A 22387-nucleotide genomic window follows, 5' to 3' on the forward strand; every position below is an offset into this window, starting at 1 on the left:
TACATTTGTTGCCCTCATCATTCTCAAAACATTTGCCTTCTACTTTAGCCCTTAATATCAGTTGCTCATTTTCCCCTCCCTCCCCCCTCCCCCTCCCTAATGAACCCTTCATAATTCATAAATTATTATAGCTTTGTAAGAACTTACACTGTCCGACGTCTCACTCTGCCCTCTTCTCTGCTGTCCATCCCCCAGGGAGGAGGCTATACGTAGATTCTTGGAATCGGTTCCCCCTTTCTACCCTACATTCCCTCCACCCTCCAGGCATCGCCACTCTCACTACTGGTTCTGAGTTTAAGATTCATTTTTAAGGAATCTCCAAATAAAAATGAAATTAAAAGAAGCAAAACTAAAGACACAGCAAAAAAACTAAACTGCAGGTCAACATCCCTTATAAGGATAGGTGCAAAATCCTCAACAAAGCACTGACAATCAGAATCCAATGCCATATTACGAGTCATATACTAGGACCAAGCAAGATTGATTATGGGAATGCAGGGGGCTCCACATTAGAAAAGCAAGCAGTGTAATATCCCACAGCAATAACACAAAGGAAAAGCACCACATGACCATCTCCAAGGACACAGAAAAAGCATTTGATAAAATCCAACACCCTTGGATTTTCTCTCAAAACACTCACAAAAATAAGAATAAAAGAGAAATTTCTCCATATGATCAAGATCTTATCAGCATTGTACTTAATGGAGAAAGCCCGGGCTTTCCCCCTTGAAGTTGGGAATAAGACAGGAGTGCCTGCTCTCTCTCCTGATACATTGTTACTCTTTAATGTTGCATAGCATCTCATTAAATAGACCATTTAATGTTTTGCCATTCTTCCATTGATGGGCATTTAGGTTGTTTCCAATCTGTGTGTATATATATTCATATCTCAGCTCTTATTTTTCTAGGATATAGACCAAGTAGAAGCTGTTTAATTTTGACTTAATTTAATTTTGAAGCAGATTATTTCAAGTGTAAATATTTTGGGAATTTAAAAATATATAATGCAAGGGCCTTCAAAATGTTTTTATTTTTTATGAACTTTTTGAAGCTCTCTTTTTAAAATTTAAAATTTCATTTATTTTTAATTGTTTTTGTTCCCTTATTTTTGATGCTCCCTTCTTAAATGCGATACTTTCATTTTATAATTACTGTTATAAAAATTAGTAATTTCCTAAGGACATCATATCCCATCATTATTCAATTTCAAGTACTGTCATGAGTATTTTTAAAAAGAATTTGTTCTAATTCAGGTGCAGATCAAGTCGATACCTGATGCTTGATGACTGCATTTTTAAGGCTCTTAATTCAATTCTCCTGCATTTATCTCTCTGCACTGTGTTTTGGCCCTATTTTCTTTACATCTTATTGTCAATTTATCCTTGTATTGACTAATTTATTCATTATGCAGCTTCAGTGAAATGAAGGAACTTAAATTTATCAGCTATATTAAATTTTCTATTGGGCAAGCAGGGAATTTATAGGCTTATCAGCATACTTTCTGCCACAATTTTCACCCTTCTGAGCGTCTGCTCCAACTGCATAAATATCTACTCTATCGTAGATAGTGATTCTATCCTAGATACCTGTGATCGCTGATCCTGTCAAAACTTGAACCAAGCTAAAAGCCAATCTAAGCAGCCATTCGATACTTTGTAAGCATCGTATATAATATAGGGAGCGCTGATGGTGTGTAGTGGCTTTTGCATCAAAATCACCAACTGTGCCACAGGAGAAAGATGAGGCTTACATATAGCATGCCATAGTTTAATCACATCAAGCCGTATTGTACAATTGCCTAGTTCCCTTTTTTCTGCTTTGGATAGGGTTTGTTCCAAACTCATTAGGACAGCAAAACTCACCAGTCCTCTCATTAGATATCTGTATTCTTTATCTGCATGGTCTCACCCAGTCATGTGGTGGGAGCTACAAAGGGCCACGTTGAATACTTCACTGTACCACAGGGGCCAACCCTTTTCTAGGTGTGTGTTTGACCTTTCTTTTCATTCTTTGGAATCTGTTCTTGAGTTCTGTGGATAGGAAGAGAAAAGGCCCAGGCCTGTCTCCAGCTGATGGTGGCTAGGACCCGGCTACCTGGCTCCTCCCTGCTTCCTTCTCTCGTTCTCCTACATCTTCTGTCCCTTTCCTCCAACCTTTTCCCCCAAGGTATGTGACAGGAGGAAGGATGCTTCATCTTTGTTTAGCATATTCTGCATTCTTGATCGGTGTTTCAGAGTTCTAGTACTAAGGGAAGACTTTGGGGGAAGATATTAAAATATTCCAGAATCCCTGTTCCGTTGTGCAGTTTAACTTAAAATTTTCTCTTTTAACTCTGTTCTGGTGTGACTTGAGAAGGATTTAGAATCTACTTTGAGCCAAGTTTCTAACCCTGAAGTCATTTTTGTGTCAGAAACAGCTACCAAGAAAGCAGCTTGCCTATTAGGCAAAAGGAGCCTTGGTGGCTCACCTCTGGGTTAGTCAAACTCACTGGAGACAGGGCTACCGGCTGGAACAATGCTGTTAGTAAGGGAATTGGGGGACTGGATAACCCTGAGATGTTCAAAGACATCTGTTCTAACCCTTTGAAGTCTTTTTTTCCCCCTTCTTTCTCTTAATTTTGGAAGTTTATGTGAATTTTGCTTTCACCCTGCTTGTTAGAATACAAGCGTAGCTTTTCCTTCTTAGTCTTTTACCAAAACCAGTACTCCAAGAAGAGAAGCCCTTTCCTATTCTTGCGCCTTCTTACAGTGAGTGGTGGTTGCTCCCTACTGCCCGCTGCCATGCCCATTCCATGACCCAGTTTAAAACATGTAAAATACTAAGTTTTGGGGCTCAAAGCTGTATTATTGGATAGCTCATATTTTTCTCATGATGTGAGTTGGCTTTATGGTTACCTGTATTTCACCTTCCTTCTCTTATACGGAAATCCTTAGAACAACATGTATGAACCGAAATACTTTGTATTAAGAGCTTTTCATTTCACAGGAGTTTCTAGTGAGTGTATATACTGCACAGAATTACTTGTCTGGAGAGTCATATAAAGGTGTTTATTAGGTTCATTCCCTTTTCACAGATCATGCTATTAATTATGTGGTGCTTTAAAAAATCTAATCTTGTAGAATACTTGCTAACATTATTTGTTTTTAATTAACAGATTTCAACACTAAACTTGCACAATGTCTTTGAAACCAAGAGTTGTAGATTTTGATGAAACATGGAACAAACTTTTAACGACAATCAAAGCTGTTGTCATGTTGGAATATGTCGAAAGAGCAACGTGGAATGATCGCTTCTCGTATCCTTTAAATGAATTACCACAAATGTTCTGGAATTTATAAACTTGTTGCAAAGTAACATCAAGTTACAGTTATATAAACAGAAGAAATTTCTAGTACATGTATTTTCAAATATAATGTTCACATTTGTAAGTTTTATGGAAATCAACACATTTTTATAACCTTTCATTCAACAAGTACTTTTTGAGCACTTAGTATATGCACTATTTTAGGCATTGGGAATGCAATTGTAAACAAAATGAACCTTTCGCTTCCTTTTCATAAAGGAAATAGCCAATAAGTGGATTAAAAGCAAAAAAAAATACCTGTATGTATCTACTGTTGGCACGTCTAATTGAACAGGATCATTAGCTGTTACTGAATACTGTAGAGAAAAATGAGTGAGGTAGGGGCATGGAGAATGTTTGGAGTGTGTGTGTGTGCGCGTGTGTGCGCCACCTGTAGAGAGGGCAAGCAAGCAAGGCCTGTTTTGCTGAGGAAGGTGATCCTTCAGCAGAGCCTGGGACTGGGTCAGGGAGGAAGACATACATATATGCCAAGCACGGATGACATTGTGCTTGGCAGATTTGAGGAATGACAAGTAGGCCATTATGTATGACGTGCAGTGAACAAGGAGGTAGTCACAAATGAGGCCAGAAAGGGAGCCCGAGGCCAGATCATAAGGGTTCTTAGGATGAGCGCTTTGGATTTTCCACTAACTGTAAAGAGAGCAAGCTAGTGAGAGAATTTTATTCACTGTGAGTGAAAATTATTCAATGCTTTCCTAACCTCATCCTAGACATTTGAGAGCCCTGGTAAATTAAAAAGGTATCATTAGGTGTACTCACAGGTTTGCCCACATGATTTTTTTAGCCCTTAAAAGCTCATTTCATATGAAAAATACTTATGTTCATAGTCTTTCTCTTAGTTTGCCTCTTTCCAATGTAGACCCATCATTCTTTCTGAGATAATACAAAACCATTGTCTCTGGCCGTTGTGTACAAATAAAGCCTATAGAATATATACACTGTTGTGGGAGTAAAATAGAGGCAGAACCTACATCTTTTCATATTTTAAGCATGTGTTTAATGCCATTTCCTGCATGTGTTTTATGGCATATATTTTAAGCATATGCTTTATGGCATTTTCTAACTGTGTGCTCCTGATGCTTGGTTCACATCACCAGATTTTTAGGGTCCATCCTCATCCCTAGCTAGGTTAGACTTACTACTTAATACTTTGGGTGTATTTTATCCATTTGATTAGAGACCTATAGTTTATGAAGTGCTTATGAAGTTTATTTAGGTCTTAAAGGTTCTAGAGATGTCAGGAGAGGATTTGTTATCTTAAACTAGAAACAAAACTTGCTGTCATTGAGTGAATTCTGATTCGTAGTGACCCTGTAGGACAGATTAGAACTGACGCTGCTGAGTTTCTGAGATTATAACTCTTTTTAAAAAAAATCATTTTATTGGGGGCTCATATAACTCTTATCACAATCCATACATCATTCATTGTGTATAGCACATTTGTACATTTGTTGCTTTCATCATTCTCAAAACATTTGCTTTCTACTTGAGCCCTTGGTATCAGCTCCTCATTCTTTCCCCTCCCTCATGAACCCTTGATAATTTATAAATTATTATTTTGTCATGTCTTACACTGTCCGACATCTCACTTCACTCACTTTTCTGTTGTCCGTCTCCTGGGGAGGGGGTTATGTAGCTCCTTGTAATCGGATCCCACTTTCTACCCCACCCTCCCCCCAACTCTCCTGGTATCGTCACTCTGACCACTGGTCCCAAAGGGTTCATCTGTCCTGGATTCCCTGTGCTTCCAGTTCCTCTCTGACCAGTGTACATCCTCTGGTCTAGCCAGATTTGTAAGGTCCAATTGGGATCATGATGGGGGCGGGGAGGGAGGATGCATTTAAGAACTAGAGGAAAGTTGTGTGTTTCATCATTGCTACACTGCAACTTGACTTGCTTGTCTCCTCCCCATCACCCCTCTGTAAGGGGATGTCCAGTTGCCTACAGATGGGCTTTGGGTCCCCACTCTGCACTCCCCCTCATTCACAATGATATGATTTTTTGTTGTTTGATGCCTTATAACTGATCCCTTCGACACCTTGTGATCACAGGCTGGTGTGCTTCCATGTGGGCTTTGTTGCTTCTGAGCTAGATGGCTGCTTGTTTACCTTCAAGCCTGTAAGACCCTAGATGCTATATCTTTTGATAGCTGGGCTCCATCAGCCTTCTTCACATTTGCTTATGCACAAATTTGTCTTCAGCAATTGTGTTAGGAAGGTGAGCATCATGGAATGCCAGTTTATTTTATTTTATTTTTTTTAGTTTTTTTGTGTGGAATGCCAGTTTAATAGAACAAAGTGTTCTTGCATTGAGGGGGAGTACTTGCGTGGAGGCCCAATATCCATCTGCTACCTTAATACTAAATGTATAAATATATATACATAGATCTATTTCCTCATCATATATAAATAGATTTACATATGTACATGCCTTTATTTAGACTTCTATAAATGCCCTATGCCTCCTAGTTCTTTCCTTTATTTCCTTTGACTTTCCTCTTATCCCACTATCATGCTCAGTCTTCATTTGGGTTTCAGTAATTCCTCTCGGTTACATGCCCTTGATCAAGCCCTACCAGACCTCTTACACTCTCCTCGCCACTGATTTTGGATCACTTGTTGTTCCCTTGTCCTTGAGATGATATCTCTTTATGGGAATAGAAAGCCGTCTTTCTCCCAAGAAGCACTGGTAGTGTTTCAAATTGGGGACTTTGCTGTTAGCACACCCCCCGGGCTCCTATCAAGGAGAGGCCAATCCAGATGAGTCGAGATTATTGGCTAGTAAATGGCTTTGACCCAGTCCTTCTCCCATTTCTCTGACTCCTAGTTGACTCCTTTCTGCTACAGCATATCAACCACTAGTGTTGCCTGATAAGGACTTAGCTGGTGCTCAAAACTTGATTAATACTACTATTATTATTCACATGGTTTCATCTAATAGAATAAATGCTGAAGGACAATGACATGTAGATTAGAATGTCCTGAATGCAATGATAATATAGGAAAATATGCCAAATGGGCAACTTTTGTGTCTCAGAATTGCTTAGACATAGCTGCATCTTGTGATATTTTATGCTCTTTCTTAGTCTTATGGTTATGTCCATTCTTTTATAAACTAAATCTGATTTTGTTGGTTTCTAGATACATTGATTTCCTAGAACTGCCCTTCCCCCACGGAATTTTAACCCCTCTGACATTGCCTTCACCATATCTTAAAACAATAGACTCTTAATAAATAAATATTTGAATTGAGTACTTTTTAAAAGTAAGTATGGTTTAATATTATATATCTTAAATTGCACACACGAAAAAGGAAATTCAGTTTCTAATAGTGAAGTTGAATTATATCTCAGGTTTTAGGATATTTACAGTAACATGAAGACCTTAACAAGCTAACTAGAGATATCTATGCTTTATGTGTGGCTTACCCTGAACCCCTTGGAGAAAGACTTTATACAGAAACAAAATTTTTTTTGGAAAATCACGTACGTCATTTGCATAAGGTAAGGAATGATGGGTAAATATATTGGTGGTTGCATAGCTATTTGCCTGACTTACTGTTTTTGCCTCAATGTTGAGTTTAACAGGCTCAATTCACTTGCTTTGTACCTTAAACAGCATCTTAAAAATTACATGTATTTAATGTGTATTAGCCACGTTCTGTTGTTCTCTATGGTAAATCCATTTGCTCCTGGTACATAAGTAGTAAATAAAGAAGTATCAGCGGTTCAAGTCAAAGTTTATTCAGCTTTAAAATGGGGTTCTGTGTCCTAGATTGTGTTTGGTAGAACCATACTTTCTCTTATTCTCAATTCTCACAATTTGAATGCCACTTATTTTGTTGGAGGTGGAAAAGGTATTAATTTCCGTAAGTTAGAGAGATATATATATGTGTGGGAGTGATGAGGGCAATGAATGTACAAATGTGCTTATATATGTTATATAACTAGCCAGCTGAAGAAAAACAATGAATTTTAGGAAACACTCATACAAGGCAATACAATGAAATATTCTTGTACTTTAAATTGATCATGATAAAATATTCTAATGCATGGATAGGACCTAAACATCTTGTCTTCTAATCTTAGAATGGGGAATGTCCACTTTTTATGATGATTGAGCATCACTTTCATTTCTAAGACTCATTTTTTTCCCTTCACCTCTTTCCTTGTTATTCAAGGGACTTAAATTAGAAAATAAATTGTAAATAAAATGTATAGTGCTTGTGCTTGTTATTGAAATTATTTGAGCATGATTTTTGATAAATTTTATAGCTTACAAATGAAAATGATTAGTGATTTCTAAGTGAAAATATTTCCCCCCCTTTATATAGAGGGTTCTGGAGTCTGAAGAACAAGTACTTGTTATGTATCATAGGTATTGGGAAGAATATAGCAAAGGTGCAGACTATATGGACTGCTTATATAGGTAAGTATGCCTTCCAGTGTTTGATATTTTAAATGATATTGCTTGGATTCCACAGATAAAGGAATAATTCGTTCCTTTTACCATTGAAATGTAGAGAATGGAAGCATTCCCTTCTTTGTGGACTTTGGTGAAAGGTCAATAGGCGGGTCAGGTTGTTTACATGGGACCTGGGTAGTAAGTATGTGGAAAGCCTTTGTGTGAAAAGTAAAGCTATATTTAATAGTATGGTTCTATTTTTTCAAATTACTTGATAACTAAAGATGAAAATATTTCAAAAGTTTATGGGGAAAGCTTATTATCTTTTAATTCAATTTTCCACGAACTTATTGATGTGTCTTCATGTATATGAGATCTTAAAAGATTAGATCTTAATACATTTAGTGAGTAAACCTAAGCTCATATCTCATATAAGATGTTCTTAATTGATGAGGTTCAGTATTTACGTTCCTGAAAGTGCGTACTTTTCAGTAATTTAAAAATACATAAGTCAGTAATTTTCCTCTTGGGAAGTTAATAAGATTACACACTTCCTTAACTTATCCTCTAGGCACATTTATTTATTAATCATTTTATTAGGGGCTCATACAACTCTTAACACAATCCATACATACATCAATTGTGTAAAGCACATTTGTACATTCATTGCCCTCATCATTCTCAAAACATTTGCTCTCCACTTAGCCCCTGGCATCTGGTCCTCATTTTCCCCCTCCCTCCCCGCTTCCCCCTCCCTCATGAACACTTGATATTTTGTAAATTATTATTTTGTCATATCTTGCCCTGTCCGATGTCTCCCTTTATTCACTTTTCTGTTGTCCGTCCGTCAGGGAGGAGGTCACATGTAGATCCTTGTAATCGGTTCCCCATTTCCAACCCACTCTTCCTTTACCTCCCAGTATCGCCACCCACACCACTGGTCCTGAAGGGATCATCCGCCCTGGATTCCCTGTGTTTCCAGTTCCTATCTGTACCAGTGTACATCCTCTGGTCTAGCCAGACTTGCAAGGTATAATTCGGATCATGATAGTGGGGAGCCTCTAGGCATATTTAATTACAGTTTCATAATGCCCATGGTCTTAGCTGTCTTACTCCTGCTATCCAGTGCCTTAATTCATGCTATCCAGTGTCTGGCATGCTATTTTCCTTTCTTGGAAGGACTGAATTCTGACACATTCACCAGTGCTTGTCAGCTTTTACCCTGTCTACCCAGCCTGCCACTTCAGTCTTTTTCGTTAATGGAAATAAGTACCGCATATACTCGTCATAAGCTGAGTTTTTCAGCACTTTTTTTATGCTGAAAAAGCCCACCTCAGTTCAGACTTGAGTGAGGGTCCCACTTACCTGTTCTCCAGTGCAGTGTGGGCATTGTTCAGTCTCTCCCGCGCATCTGCGGGTGCCTGCAGCCTCTGTGGGTGGTCCAATGACTGCGATATCACCGACTTCTCTTCTCTTGCACACCGGCAGTCTCTGTGTTGTCTGTGCCGTACTGGGCAAGAACCTGCCGCTTTTGTGTGCTGGTACCTGGGGCTCACCGCATCCTTGTCAGATGAATGTCAGATGCCGCCACTCTTCTTCTCCTGCTCTTCTCCTCCAAGGCTGACCAATGATGGATGTAAGCTTCACAGTCTTACCCTTGCTTGGTCATGCCCCTTTGCTCCGCCCAAGCATCGCTGAATACAAGTACCGGTATATATCTGGTCATGGATATACAGGACATTTATTTACAGTATTTAATCTGCTATATTTTATTTATTATTTTCATTTAACCCCTATCTGAACCCAGTGTTGACTATGCTTACATAGAGCAACCTGTGTTAGGGCTCATAATATACACGCTGCATTATGCTTGAACTGTGTTACTGCATGTGTTGTGTTAGCACTTCCCATACATATGTGGTAACACTGCGTATGCAGTAATGTAGCGCATGCAGTAACCCAGTGCATACACAACGCAGTGTTTACATTATGGGGCCCCAACACAGGGTGTTCTATGTAAACAGTCATGTCATCACATTCTGGAATATTATCAGCCTGAGTTAGGCCTCAAACTTTACAAGCTGCATTGTGTACATGTGGTAAGGCAGCACCTGTAGTAATGCAGCGCATGCAGTAACACAGTGTGCTTAGTTATTGTTGATACCACATTGTTTTTGTTGACCCTCTTTTCCACTTACAGAGTGGAAACATTTAACCTACTGATACCTTAAGTAATGTAATTTTATTGGTATCTATTTTTATTTTGAAATTTACCAGTAGCTGCTGCATTTCCTACCCTACACTTATACTTGAGTCAATAAGTTTTCCCAGTTTTTTGTTGTAAAATTAGGTGCTTTGGCTTATATTCGGGTCAGCTACTACTCGAGTATATATAGTACCTCATTTTGGAATACTGGGATTAAACACCTGCGCCTTTTCCTCTTGGTTCCTCTCTGAAAAAAATTTTTTGACCTATGGTAGAAGCAGTAGTTTTGCCCAGTGCATAATGGTTTAGTCCACAAATAAGTTCAGCCTTAGTTTCTCATTGTGGAGAAGTTGAGTCTCCAAATACTGTGTGCCCAGTTACACTGTGTATATATATAGCAGGAGTAAACCAATCATTCAAAAAGGGCTTTACGTTTCCAAAATCAAACTCAACAGCAGTCATGAGGATTCTGACTCATAGCTGACTTATAGGACAGGGTAGAACTGGCCCGTGAGTTTCCGAGACATTTTGCAGTAGTAGAAAGCTCCATCTTTCTCCCTCAGAGAGCTGGTGGTTTTGAACCGCTGAGCTTGTAGTTAGTAGTAGCCCAACTCAGTTTGGTATATATCTCCCTTATCCACCCAGATGAGATAATCATAAATACAAGTTTAAAAATCTAGCTAAATTGTAGGGTACTTCTAAGGATAAGAGTGAGAGCATATGCGTGCGTGCTTTTACCTTATTGGGACCAGTGAGCCTTTGAATGGACAAGTGGTGAGAGAGTTTTAGATCATATGCTGTGTAGTGGGTCCATTTTTAGCTGAGACAATTTGGTGAATATTGATGTTACTTTTCTCTAGTTTTCTAGGACAGTTTTCTTGCCTCTCTGTGTAACCCTCCCCACCCTCCCCCCCAAATCTGCTCTTATGCACATATATACATGAGCCCACAAACCTATATGAGATAGGTGGTATCACTATTTTCACAGTTAGGAAGCCAAGTCTTGGAAAGATTAAATGGCTGTTCAGGGTCACTCAGCTAATAAATCACAAAGACAAAGGCAGAATTTTATCCCAGATGATTTCAAAGCTTATCCATTTAACTCTTTTATTCAATCTTAGTCTCAGTTCAGACACACTGTTTTAGTCACATAGAATCTATTCTCATCCTATTTCTCAGACTACATATTCTCTGTCTCAGTGATGTTTGGCTTTAACTACAGCCTATATATTAATAGTCATGGAAGTATTTGTTTTTCCTAGAAGGATATTTAAAGCTGAACTTTAAAAGTTCTTAAACACTTGCCCCAGGTATTACCAAATTTAGTTAATGATAGTACTACATATCAAGAAATGTAAACCAGAAATCTCAGTCTCCTAAACTTAAGGCTCTCTCTATCTGATCCCCTAGTAATCCAGTCCTCCAGGCATCTCTCAAAGTCATCTTGTTTTTAAACTGCTATTATATTTCAAACTATTAATAATAAAAGTTCTAGTCTGTGAATTTTTTCAGTATCCTCTATTCAGTAAACTTGTATGTTATCTTTTCTAAAGCGCAAATTTGTTCACTGTCTAAAAATCACTTAGTAGCTTTCTGTGGTCTACAGCAAAGACTTAGAGCTGATTGCTCCTGGGATGCAACCTACCGTTTTTTGTCTAATATAATTGACTTTACAGGGGTTAGTTTCTAGCTACAGCTACTTATAAGTTGAATATTCATGACCTGATCACCATTGAACACTCTTTCCCCCTACTATTTATTCAGCATATTAAGAATTTTTATTATAGAACTTTAGGTTTATCTTAATTATTCTGAGGTAGAGTGAGTCACAGTATTGAAATCATTTTTTTCATCAGCAATTCTCCTCTGATAGGTAAAAAGATCTTAAAATTTTCAGCTTTGCCTGTAACTTATTACTTATTGTTGCCCCAAATCTACCATTTTCTTACCTCCTGTTTTTTTTTAAAACTGGGAAATTACTTTTTTTGCTGAAAAGATGTTAACTTTTGTCTTTTTTTATTAGACAGTACAGAATTTTCATATTTCCTTTTCCCCTCCTTACTCCTGTTGCTTTCAATACTTTGGTACATTAATTACAACTAATGACACAATATTGATACATTAGTAGCTAACACTCATCCTTTAAGTGCAGTCTGGAGTTTTGCCTTTGCCAGAGTGCCATGTAATTGGTATTAACTACATGAGCTTTTCAGACTGGCTACTTTCTTTGAGTAGCATGCATTAAGGTTCCTTCATGTCTAGTTCATATTGCTACATAATTGACTTATATTTCATTGTGTGGAAGCACTGGAGCTTGTTTATACATTCACTTGGTTGTTTTCAATTTGGAGCAGTTTTGGAAAAGAAGAATGCTAAAAACATCTGTACTTAGGTTGTTACATTTAATGGATTGATCAGAAAGTGAAACTGTATTTTGCTTTGTAAGAAACAGCCAGACTGTATTCCAAAGTGCTTGTCCCAGTTTGCATCCCCACCAGCAATGAAGAAGCGTTTCTGTTGCTCTTCATCCTGGTTAACGTTTGGTGTTATTAGTATTTCGGAATTTATTCATTATAATCAAAAACCCAAACCAAATTCCTTGCCATCAAGTTGATTCTGACTCACAGTGAACCTATTAGAACAAGGTAGAACTGCCCCTGTGGGTTTCCAAAGCTAAAAGTCTTTACAGAGTAGAAAGCCTCAACTTTTTCCCACAGGGTGGGAGAAGTGCTGACTTTGCTGTTAGCAGCCCAGTGTGTAAGCCCACACTGCCACCAGGGCTTCTTAATATTTATTAACTGAGTATTTATGGTATTTATTAACTGAGAGATTGGCGTGTGAATCCAGCAGCTCTGTGGGAGAAAGATACAGTGATCTGCTTCCATTAAGAGAGAGTGAAGACAGTGCTGTGTTCCGTTCTACTGTGTTACATGCACTTGCTGTGAGTCCAGGTTGACTTGAGAACACCAACACTGGTCACTGCGTTGGTTTGCATCCCCAGAGCCCTGGTGCTGTCGTGCTTATGCAGTGGGCTGTGAGTCAATAGGGGAAGTTCTGCCTGGTTCTATAGGGTTGCTGTGACTCAGTAGTATGCTAAGTGAGTGAGATAAGATGTTGAACATTTTTCATATATCTTCTTTGATGAGGTGACTGTTGCTATTTTTTGTCAACTTTAAATTGGATTGTTTTGTTTTCTTAATTCTTGAATTTTAAGAATTCATTGTTTCGTTATATACATGTAAATATTTTTTTCTTTATATAAAATAGACATTCTTGGTTTATGAAGAAGAATCTGGAAACTAGCAAATTAGAGTATAGAAGGTATGACACTTGGGTGAGAGCTATTAGACTGTTAGGATATTGGGGAACTTTTAGACAAAAACTTTTCTAAGAAAAAAAAAATTTTTTAAACTTCTCTATGTGCTTTCATCTGGAGGTCTCTTTGGGTCTTGTTAAGAATGAAATGATAATTTTTACCTTTTGTTATTATAGTCTTTATTCTAGGTATTTTTATTTATTTGGGGTTGGTTAGTGGACTATTTACTGTGTTGATTAAGAACTCTAAAATTGTTAATCTGACAGTTAAAAGTAATTTGTTTTTCTGGTGATTTTGACTTAAGTATAAATGGTATTATATTTGTTTTCCAGGTATCTCAACACCCAGTTTATTAAAAAGAATAAATTGACAGAAGCAGACCTTCAATATGGGTATGGTGGTGTAGATATGAATGAACCACTTATGGAAATAGGAGAGGTAGGTGATTTTTTTAAAAGGCTGATAAACATAAGCATGTTAATTTAATTAGAGATTTTAAAAATCATTTTATTAAAAAAAAATCATTTTATTAGGGGCTCATACAACTGTTATCACAATCCATACATACATCAATTGTGTAAAGCACATTTGTACATTCATTTGCCCTCATCATTCTCATACAACTCTTATCACAATCCATACATACATCAATTGTGTAAAGTACATTTGTACATTCATTTGCCCTCATCATTCTGAAAACATTTGCTCTCCACCTAAGCCCCTGGCATCAGCTCCTCATTTTTACTCCTCAGGGATTTTTTATTTTTAAGGACATTGAGCTAAGTAAGTATTTAAAAATTGTCAAGTACATAGAACTAAAATATTAGGTACCCGAAATACTCTAATGATTGCTAAGGATTTTCAAATAGATTAAAGGAACAAAAAGATGATAATTTTAATAATTGTACTTATGGAAAATATTAAAACTAGTTCAGAAGGACTGTCCTTGTGAACCTTTAATCCATCCACTCTGCAGCCCGATCTCATCACTCAAGCTGCCGTTTTGATGGGAGACGGAAACACTTGCTGCAGAAGGTGACTTACCCCTGCTTACTTGGAACGGAACTGTAGGAAGTAAAATGGATGTAGGGAAAAGGAAAACAAAATTAGAGGGGATTCCCCCAAATCTTAGCAGTAGTTGCTTTAAACATTTTACTTAAAATAATTTATCCTCTGGACTTTAGCCCTCTACTTAAATCTTACCTCAGGACAAGAACCGTTTTGTTCGTTCTACTAATGTGACACTGTATGATACTCACCTCCCTGACATGATTGCTGACGACAAAATGGGTGCATAACCAAATGTAGTGAAGAAAGCTGGTGGCCCCCGGCTATTAAAAAATAAGCATCTGGGGCCTTAAAGGCCTCGAGTTAAACATGCGGCCATCTAGCTGGGAGGCAGCAACACGCTCATGGAAGCACACCAGCCTATGCGATCATGAGGTATTGATGGGAAGAGGTATCAGAAGTTCAAAAACAGAATATACAAATGCGCTTTACACAATTGATGTATGTATGGATTGTGATAAGAGTTGTATGAGCCCCTAATAAAATGATTAAAAAAAAAAAAAGAAGTTCAAAAACAAGCAACCAAATGGATGCGAATGGGGGTGGATGTAGTGGAGACCCAAAACCCACCTATAAGATAATTGGACAGTTCCTCAGAGAAGGGCCACATGGAAGGGATGACAAATTCAGGGTGTGGTATGGCACCGATGAATCACGTAACCATCCTATAGTTCTGTAATATTTCTTCCCCTTAATATTTTGACTTTTATTTGTTTTACCTCATTAAGCATGTTAGAGTTACGTATGTACATCTGTATATTTAAGATTGTTAGGTACATGAAAGTCAAGATGGATAACCCTTCAGAAATAGTATCAGGAGTAATGGTTCCCTGAGGGTATGGGCAGGGGGTATGTATGTGTGTGAGGGGAGAGTAGGGAGCTAATAGCATTGATGACTGTCTAACCCCCCTCTATGGTATCGAAGAACAGAATTGTATGTGAATGGATATATAAGATTGTGTAGGCTATGGCAAAAAAAAAAATTATAGAAAAAGGTTCCTGGAGGAGGGAGGAGGCACTGATATCAAGGAGTTCAAGAAGAAAGAAAGTGTTTTGAAACTTGATTTTGGTAGCAATTGTGTAAAACTACTTGATGTAACTGAATGGTGGAATGTTATGCTATATCTGTAAGAGTTTCCAATAAACTATTAAAAAAAATTCTTGATCCTCCACATCACCAAGGCCACTCCTCTTCCTAGAGAAAAGTAGTGAAAACAATTTGTTTTGCATCTTATCTGAACTTGGTGGAATTGCATACAAATGTTTATACATAACTTCATAATAGTTATGATTTTATTTTTAAAATGTTTATGGTGTTATACACATAGTGCTGCAGCTTACATTTTTTCTACTTTTAAAATAATATACTTATTTTGTTTTTTTGTGGACAGAGTATTTGTTTAGTTAGTACTCTGTAATAGGAATATAGGACAATTAATTACATTGTCCTTCATTGCTATTATTTTTGTTGTTACACACAACACTGCAGTGAACACCTTTGTTCATTCTTTAAACATTTCTTGAGCCCCTCTATGTCTAGGCACCATTCTCTATGCTGGGAATACAGCAGTGAACAAATTAGACCAAAGACTTATATTCATAGAGTTACATTTTTGTATACTGTATCTATTTGTACATGAGTAGAAATTTTCATAGAGTGGGTAACTGGAACTAGAGTTTCTGGGTCAGAGGTAAGCAGGCACATTTAAGTTTTGATAAATCCTGCGAGCTTACCTTTCATCAGGGAGTTTCCAGTTTTATCTCCCACCATAAGTGCCAGATCTCATCATTTAGAACATGACAAACCTTAAAGAAAAAAATGGGCACAAGAGAAGAATTGGAACTCTATGGGGAAAAAGAGCAAGGACAATCAACATAAAATGGTGCTCAGCCAGTTAAAATCACAGTGAGATGCCATTTGCATTTACTAGAGGAGCATACTTTTGCTAAAACCTGTTAATAATAGTCCTTGTTAAGGACTAATGGAACTTCATCAAGTGTTTGTGGAAGTGTAAATGAGTGAAATCACTTAAAAAACCCCATTTAGTTTTTTTATAAAGTTTAAATTAAAAAAATCATATTATTGGGGGCTTGTACCATTCTTATCACCCATCCATTGTGTCGAGCGCATTTGTACATGTGTTGCCATCATCGTTCTCAAAACATTTTCTTTCTACTTGAACCCTTGGTATCAGCTCCTCATTTTTCCCCTTCCCGCCCCCATTTAGCTTTTTTAATAAAAAATAAAGCTGTTCATTTCCCTAATTTTATAGCCCAGCTTCTCCACTCTTAGATACACATATTGAGTAATCTCTCGCTATGTGCACCAAATTAGTACTTAACTTTTTTATACGCTCCCTTTTTACTGGAGAACTTTGAAATATGGGCAAAAGCTGCCAGAAACAACTCAGAATCACGCCTCTGATTTCCGACGTGGTTACGCAGTTTCACAGGGGCTGCGACCCACGGTTTAAGAGGCTGTGCTCTAGCAGATACGTACAAGAAAGCAGCATTGCTCTCAGTAGCTAGAATCACAGATAACATGCTCATCAGCCATAGCAAGGACAAATGATCTCTGCTTTAGTCATACAGTAGTATGTTTGAACTTGGGTGGATTTCAGTAACAGCTACATTTTGGAAAGTCATTTAGAAGAATGAGGACAGTATGATTTTATTATCTTGGCCAGAAGTAGATAACATCAAACATGGAATTCAAACACAGTTGATAACAGCATAGGTAAAAGTATCAGTTGATAAAAGTAAGGACAAAATTAGAACAGTGAGGGGAAAGAGGGGACACTCCGCACAGCACTAGGTTCTGCGGGGTGAATGCATGGGCGTTTATTTTTATTCGTTACACTGACCTACCTCATGTTTGTGTGAGATTTCCCAATGTAACAAAATTACCTGATAATCACATCATATTTTATTGAACATGACTCACTTTGCTCGGTTGTGGTCATCGTGGGTAACACCTGTTTTATGCATCTGTAACCTTTCCATAATGCCAAACACTTAGCAGTCGTAATTAAAGTTTTATAAGGTCAGTTATTTCTGTAAGATGTTTTAATTAGTAATAATACATAATTCTTTGTTTAAGTGTATTGTACTGGTCATTGTTTCATATTAGCAATTCATTCCCTTACATTCGATTTTTGTTTATGTTTTGAATGATTAATTTTAACTATTTTTTTTGATGACTTTAAAAAAATCTTGAATTAAGGTTTGAAAACAACTACTAAGTAATTCAGCCTTGTTGATTTTTGTTCTTCCTGGCAGCTAGCGCTGGATATGTGGAGGAAACTGATGGTTGAACCACTTCAGACCATTCTTATCCGAATGTTGCTCCGAGAAATCAAGAAGTAAGTATTTGGACATTTATGTTATTGAGCCAGTTCTATTTTGCTATGTGATTGATATGATTGGAATTATTTATTTGCTTTTTAATTGGAATTTTTTTAAGTGAGGAATGTTTTGTTTTGCCTTATAAAATTCCCAGTAAAAAACATATTGGGGTTAAGAAAAAGTAACACAAGAGAATGAAAGGGTTTGTTTTTAATATTAATCTAAAATAGAAGGCTTACGGTAACAATTCGTAACTTGATTTTTAAAAAGGTCATTATTTTAAGGGTTCCATTGTTTCCAGATAACCAGTGAGACTGGGCATAAAGGTTGTCAAATGGAGCAACCTCTTTATGGCATCTTCTTTCTCTGTGGAATTGCGATGAATGAAGGGGACACCTACAAGGATCCCGAGGATAAACCACAAAAGTTCAACGACTGGGCCCAGCTCGCACCTCCACGGGTTGATTCTAAGAAAACCACGTCTAACCATTTCTCACATGCCTTAGCCAGGCTCGCGTGCCTTCATAACAAAGGACGCTTTTTGTGCAATGGAGAAATGCTCTCGAGGTCAGGACACATATCACATTTTTAACAAAATGTAAGTGGGCATCCATCCAAATCACTCAAACTTGGCAACTTGTTTATGCCAATGCTAGCTCACGCAAAACAGCACCTTTTAGAAGGACCGAGCATTTTTAAGGAAGGTTGGGAAGCCTGTTAATCTTGGCAAATGAATAAACTATGACTGAAGTCCAGAAATTGATGAAAGAAGGTAGGGTTCTCATCGATGTGCCTGCTACTGAAGTGGGGCTCTCCAGTGGCTCAGCAAATGCAATTCTTATGTGACCCTCTCGGCTTCCGCAAAGCTCTTGACTCAGTGGGTAATTCGATGCGGATTTTATGGCTATCGATAGTGAGGGATGCGTGTATATTCTTAGAAATAGTCTGCTCAATTTGTATGTCATTGTCATTTCTACTCAGAGAGAGGTCTTTTAGTATTCATGTTGTAACCGCTTTGTAGAAAGAGCGCCATGGTATAGAATATGTAATCATTCCAGGGCGAGCAGAGCCTGTTTCAAGTTCATAGCCTTTCTCTCTTATCTCTGGATTTCCTGATATTCCCCACCAGTCTCGAAAGACTATTACTCTGTACAAGTGGCTTTTCCAAATCCGACCACTGAAAAGCACCATTACTGAGAAAACTTTAAAAAGTGTTCTCTTCCTACAAAAATTTGCAAAAGTAATGTATGCGGATTATAATTAAAAAATAGAAAAAGAAAAAGATTAAAGACAAATATATATACATATACACACTTATTTTTTTCCTCCCAATGCCTTCTGGTTTGTTCCTTAGAAGCAACCACAAGTATAGGCTATAAGTGCTTTCTAATAGAAATTCTGTTTATATTTAAGGTTATTAAAAACTACACACAGTTGTATGCTTGTGCATATATATACACACATACCATAAAGCATGCAAAAATCTACAAAATATTTAAGAAGGAAAAATTAAATATTTTCTTCTAAAAGAAGTGGTAAAGTGCACCCTGTCCAACTTGGACAGCTGTGAGACACAATTACACAAGGCAACCTTGTGCTGTTCTGGCCTTCACACTTTTTAAGCACACCCATGTATTCACACATCCATTTGGGGGAGAATGTTATAAAAGCAGATATCTGGGCTTTCTCTTCTATCCATTGATTCATGCTCTCGCACGAGTCTGAGCCTCTGTTTTGACGAAGCTTCTCAGATGGCCTCTGTGTCCACATCAGCATGTCTGAGATACTAGTCTACGCTAAAGAAAGTTCCCTTTTAGTCTGCAAAGCTGCTACTGGATTTTTTTTTAAGCACACAACTTTTAAATGACTATCTTTTTGAAAGGTCTAAATAGAGACCAGATTTGTGGCTGGTGAGAGACTCTGAACCGGTAGTGTGAGGGAGTGCCTCAGTGGGATAAAACAGTACCATAGTATGATGGTGATGGCGTTGTTTCAAATCTGGACCTAGCCCTGGGGGGCCTTTGAGTCAGTGTTGGACTGCGAAGCACAAGGAGGGAAACGAGGCGCCCTGCTCTCTTAGCCATAGCCTCTGAAGCCCTCTCTAGGGCTGCTCTTAGTCAGAATCCACTCAATGGCAGTTGGTTTTTTGTTTTGGTCTTATAAATACACAGGACCCCAGGTGGCGTTGTGATTAGCATTGGCCAATCCCCATGCATAGGAATAATAATAACAATGGAATCAACATCATGTCCATCACCAGAAGAGTTTAGCATGATGCAGAAGAATCAGAATTGCTTAGATCTTTAAAGATCTTCAGAGTGTAAATGTTTCTTGTTTCTCCTGGGGTGCCCCCTCCACTCAGGACCCATTGTGGCCCCACATGCACATGGGCTTAACTGCCTGCACTCAGAGCCTGCTTATCCTTTTTGCCCGCTCTCCTCACTTTGATGCTCATAGTGTTCCCTCCAGCTCTTACTGTAGGCGGCCATTCACCTGTCTCCTTCCTTCTCCTCCCGACCTTTAACCTCAGAATGGTTTAATTTGAGCATTTTTGTAGTAGAGCCTTAAACTCCCAACCTAGGACCAGGCTATTTATTGTGGTTTAAGTAACTGTGTTTTTCTACTTCATTTTCCTGTTTCCCTAACTTGAAACAGCCAATAATCTCCCCTTTTTTTTTATGAGTGTTCAGATCAGCAAATCACAAGCGTCTCTGAGTGGGAACTTAACACATGTTCTGTGAATTGTTGACATCCTTGTAAAACCCTTTGCAAAAGAGCTCTAGAAATAGCAAAACCTAGCTCACCAAATTTCTGAGTGGAGGAATACCTTTGTAGCTCAGTAAAAGCAGCCCAGCCATCTTAGCAGATCTGTTAGACGAACTGCAGCTACCAGTCGTGCACTGAGCGACATGTTCTGTGAGCGGTGTCCTTCAGGAATGGATACCATCAAACTACTAGACATTCTTGTCATGGTTCAAATACTGACACTTTCAGACCAAATCCTCTAATCATAGAATTTGTGGTGACTGAAATTCAGTGTTCCTTCAGTCTTGACAATTTGATGAAATCATACTTACTTTTTAAAAATTAACAAAGTAACGTCTTGGTGTTGTATTGATTGTATTATTAATTTTACAATGAACACTCTCTTAAATTGAAATAATACCTAATGTGCTTAAATAGTTTTCATACTATGGAAAAGTTGTTTCTAATGCATCATACATACGTTGACCTTTGAAATGCTTTGTAATTTATTTGATCAAGAAATTAGCACCAGGTTTTGGCATATTACTTTGGTGAGTTTCAATAGATGCTAGTATTCTAAAGAATACTTTGTGGGGAGGGAGGGGAAAATGAGGAGCTGAAACCAAGGGCTCAAGTAGAAAGCAAATGTTTTGAGAATGATGAGGGCAACAAATGTACAAATGTGCTTGACACAATGGATGTATGGATGGATTGTGATAAGAGTTGTACGAGCCTCCAATAAAATGATTTTTTAAAAAAGAAGAAAAAGAAAGGTGATGCGATGGAATGTGGGAGTATTATTAATGAAAAAAAAAAAAAAAGAATCACAGCCTCAGAAACCGAAATGACAGTTCTACTTTGACAGGAGGTCCCTCTGAGTCAGAGTAGACTCAGCGGCAGTGAGTGAGCCATCTAAACAGAGAAGATAAATTTCTGTTGTTAAAGCCACCCAAAAAAGAGAATGCTTTGTCTTGTGCTCTGTTTCAGTGATCGTGGTGGAGAGGACCCAAATCAGAAAGTAATCCATGGGGTTATTAACTCCTTTGTTCATGTTGAACAGTATAAGAAAAAATTTCCCTTAAAGGTAAAAAAAGCCTCCTTTAAAATATAATCAGACTTGAATTTTGTAAATTTACTTCTTGTAGTGTTTTTTTCCCTAATATACTCTTAATTGATTTATTAGTTTTATCAGGAAATCTTTGAGTCTCCCTTTCTGACTGAAACAGGAGAGTATTACAAACAAGAAGCTTCAAATTTATTACAAGAATCAAACTGTTCACAGTATATGGAAAAGGTAAGAAATAAGACATATGAGGGGTCTCAAGAAGTTCATGGAAATATTCCACAGTCTTTTAATTCTGCTTTTCTATGAACTCTTTGAAGCTATCCTGTATTTTGTTAACTGCCCCCATTATATATCAGGCAGGCCTTTACTTGACATTATTTTCCCTAGGTAAAGTTTTGGGAGGGAGGTGGGAAATGTTCTGTCTTTTTTTCATCACTACGAATTACAGAGAGGCCTGGGGACAGAGTGGTTAAGGCACATTGCTGCTAACTGACAGGGCAGCCGTTTGAACCGACCAGCCACTCCATTGGAGAAAGACGTAGTCATCCCTGTGTAGAATTATGACCTGGAAAATCCTACGGGACAGCTGTACTCTGTCATATCGGGTCACTATGAGTCAGAATTGACTGGAGGACAATGATTTTTTTTCTGAGTCAATGTATAGCACCTATTGGATCTTATTATTCTTACTATAGCATTTTTGAAAGGTATATCCCAATTTTCATTATAGTTGATGCTTCGATAAATTTTTCTTCTGGGAGCTGTCTTATCTGTGATTATTAAATCAGTTCTTAGTTTCGGTGCTTCTTAGACTCTTTAAAGGCTTTAGATTCAGTTTTGAAATGCAGGGTGCCATTGGTTATATACACCCCAT

General features: G+C 37.8%; 1 protein-coding gene across 3 annotated transcripts in view; it reads left to right on the plus strand.

Moving 5' to 3' along the window:
• The window catches only part of CUL2 (cullin 2), a 52760-nt gene that overhangs the window by 10983 nt on the left and 19390 nt on the right, over window positions 1-22387 (plus strand). For 2 of the 3 annotated variants that reach the window (XM_045290030.1, XM_045290029.1), the window contains exons 2-9: window positions 3155-3295; window positions 6764-6866; window positions 7697-7791; window positions 13241-13294; window positions 13622-13727; window positions 17637-17719; window positions 21435-21531; window positions 21631-21741. In XM_045290030.1, the coding sequence (XP_045145965.1) occupies window positions 3177-3295; window positions 6764-6866; window positions 7697-7791; window positions 13241-13294; window positions 13622-13727; window positions 17637-17719; window positions 21435-21531; window positions 21631-21741 (768 nt within the window). In that variant the 5' untranslated portion in view covers window positions 3155-3176. The remainder of the gene's footprint in view (window positions 1-3154; window positions 3296-6763; window positions 6867-7696; window positions 7792-13240; window positions 13295-13621; window positions 13728-17636; window positions 17720-21434; window positions 21532-21630; window positions 21742-22387) is intronic. The other variant, XM_004702295.3, reaches the window with a different exon arrangement.

Source organism: Echinops telfairi, unplaced genomic scaffold (genome assembly GCF_000313985.2).
Source record: "Echinops telfairi isolate 266 unplaced genomic scaffold, ASM31398v2 ScPeMD7_31;HRSCAF=116, whole genome shotgun sequence".
Classification (NCBI taxonomy): Eukaryota; Metazoa; Chordata; class Mammalia; order Afrosoricida; family Tenrecidae; genus Echinops; species Echinops telfairi.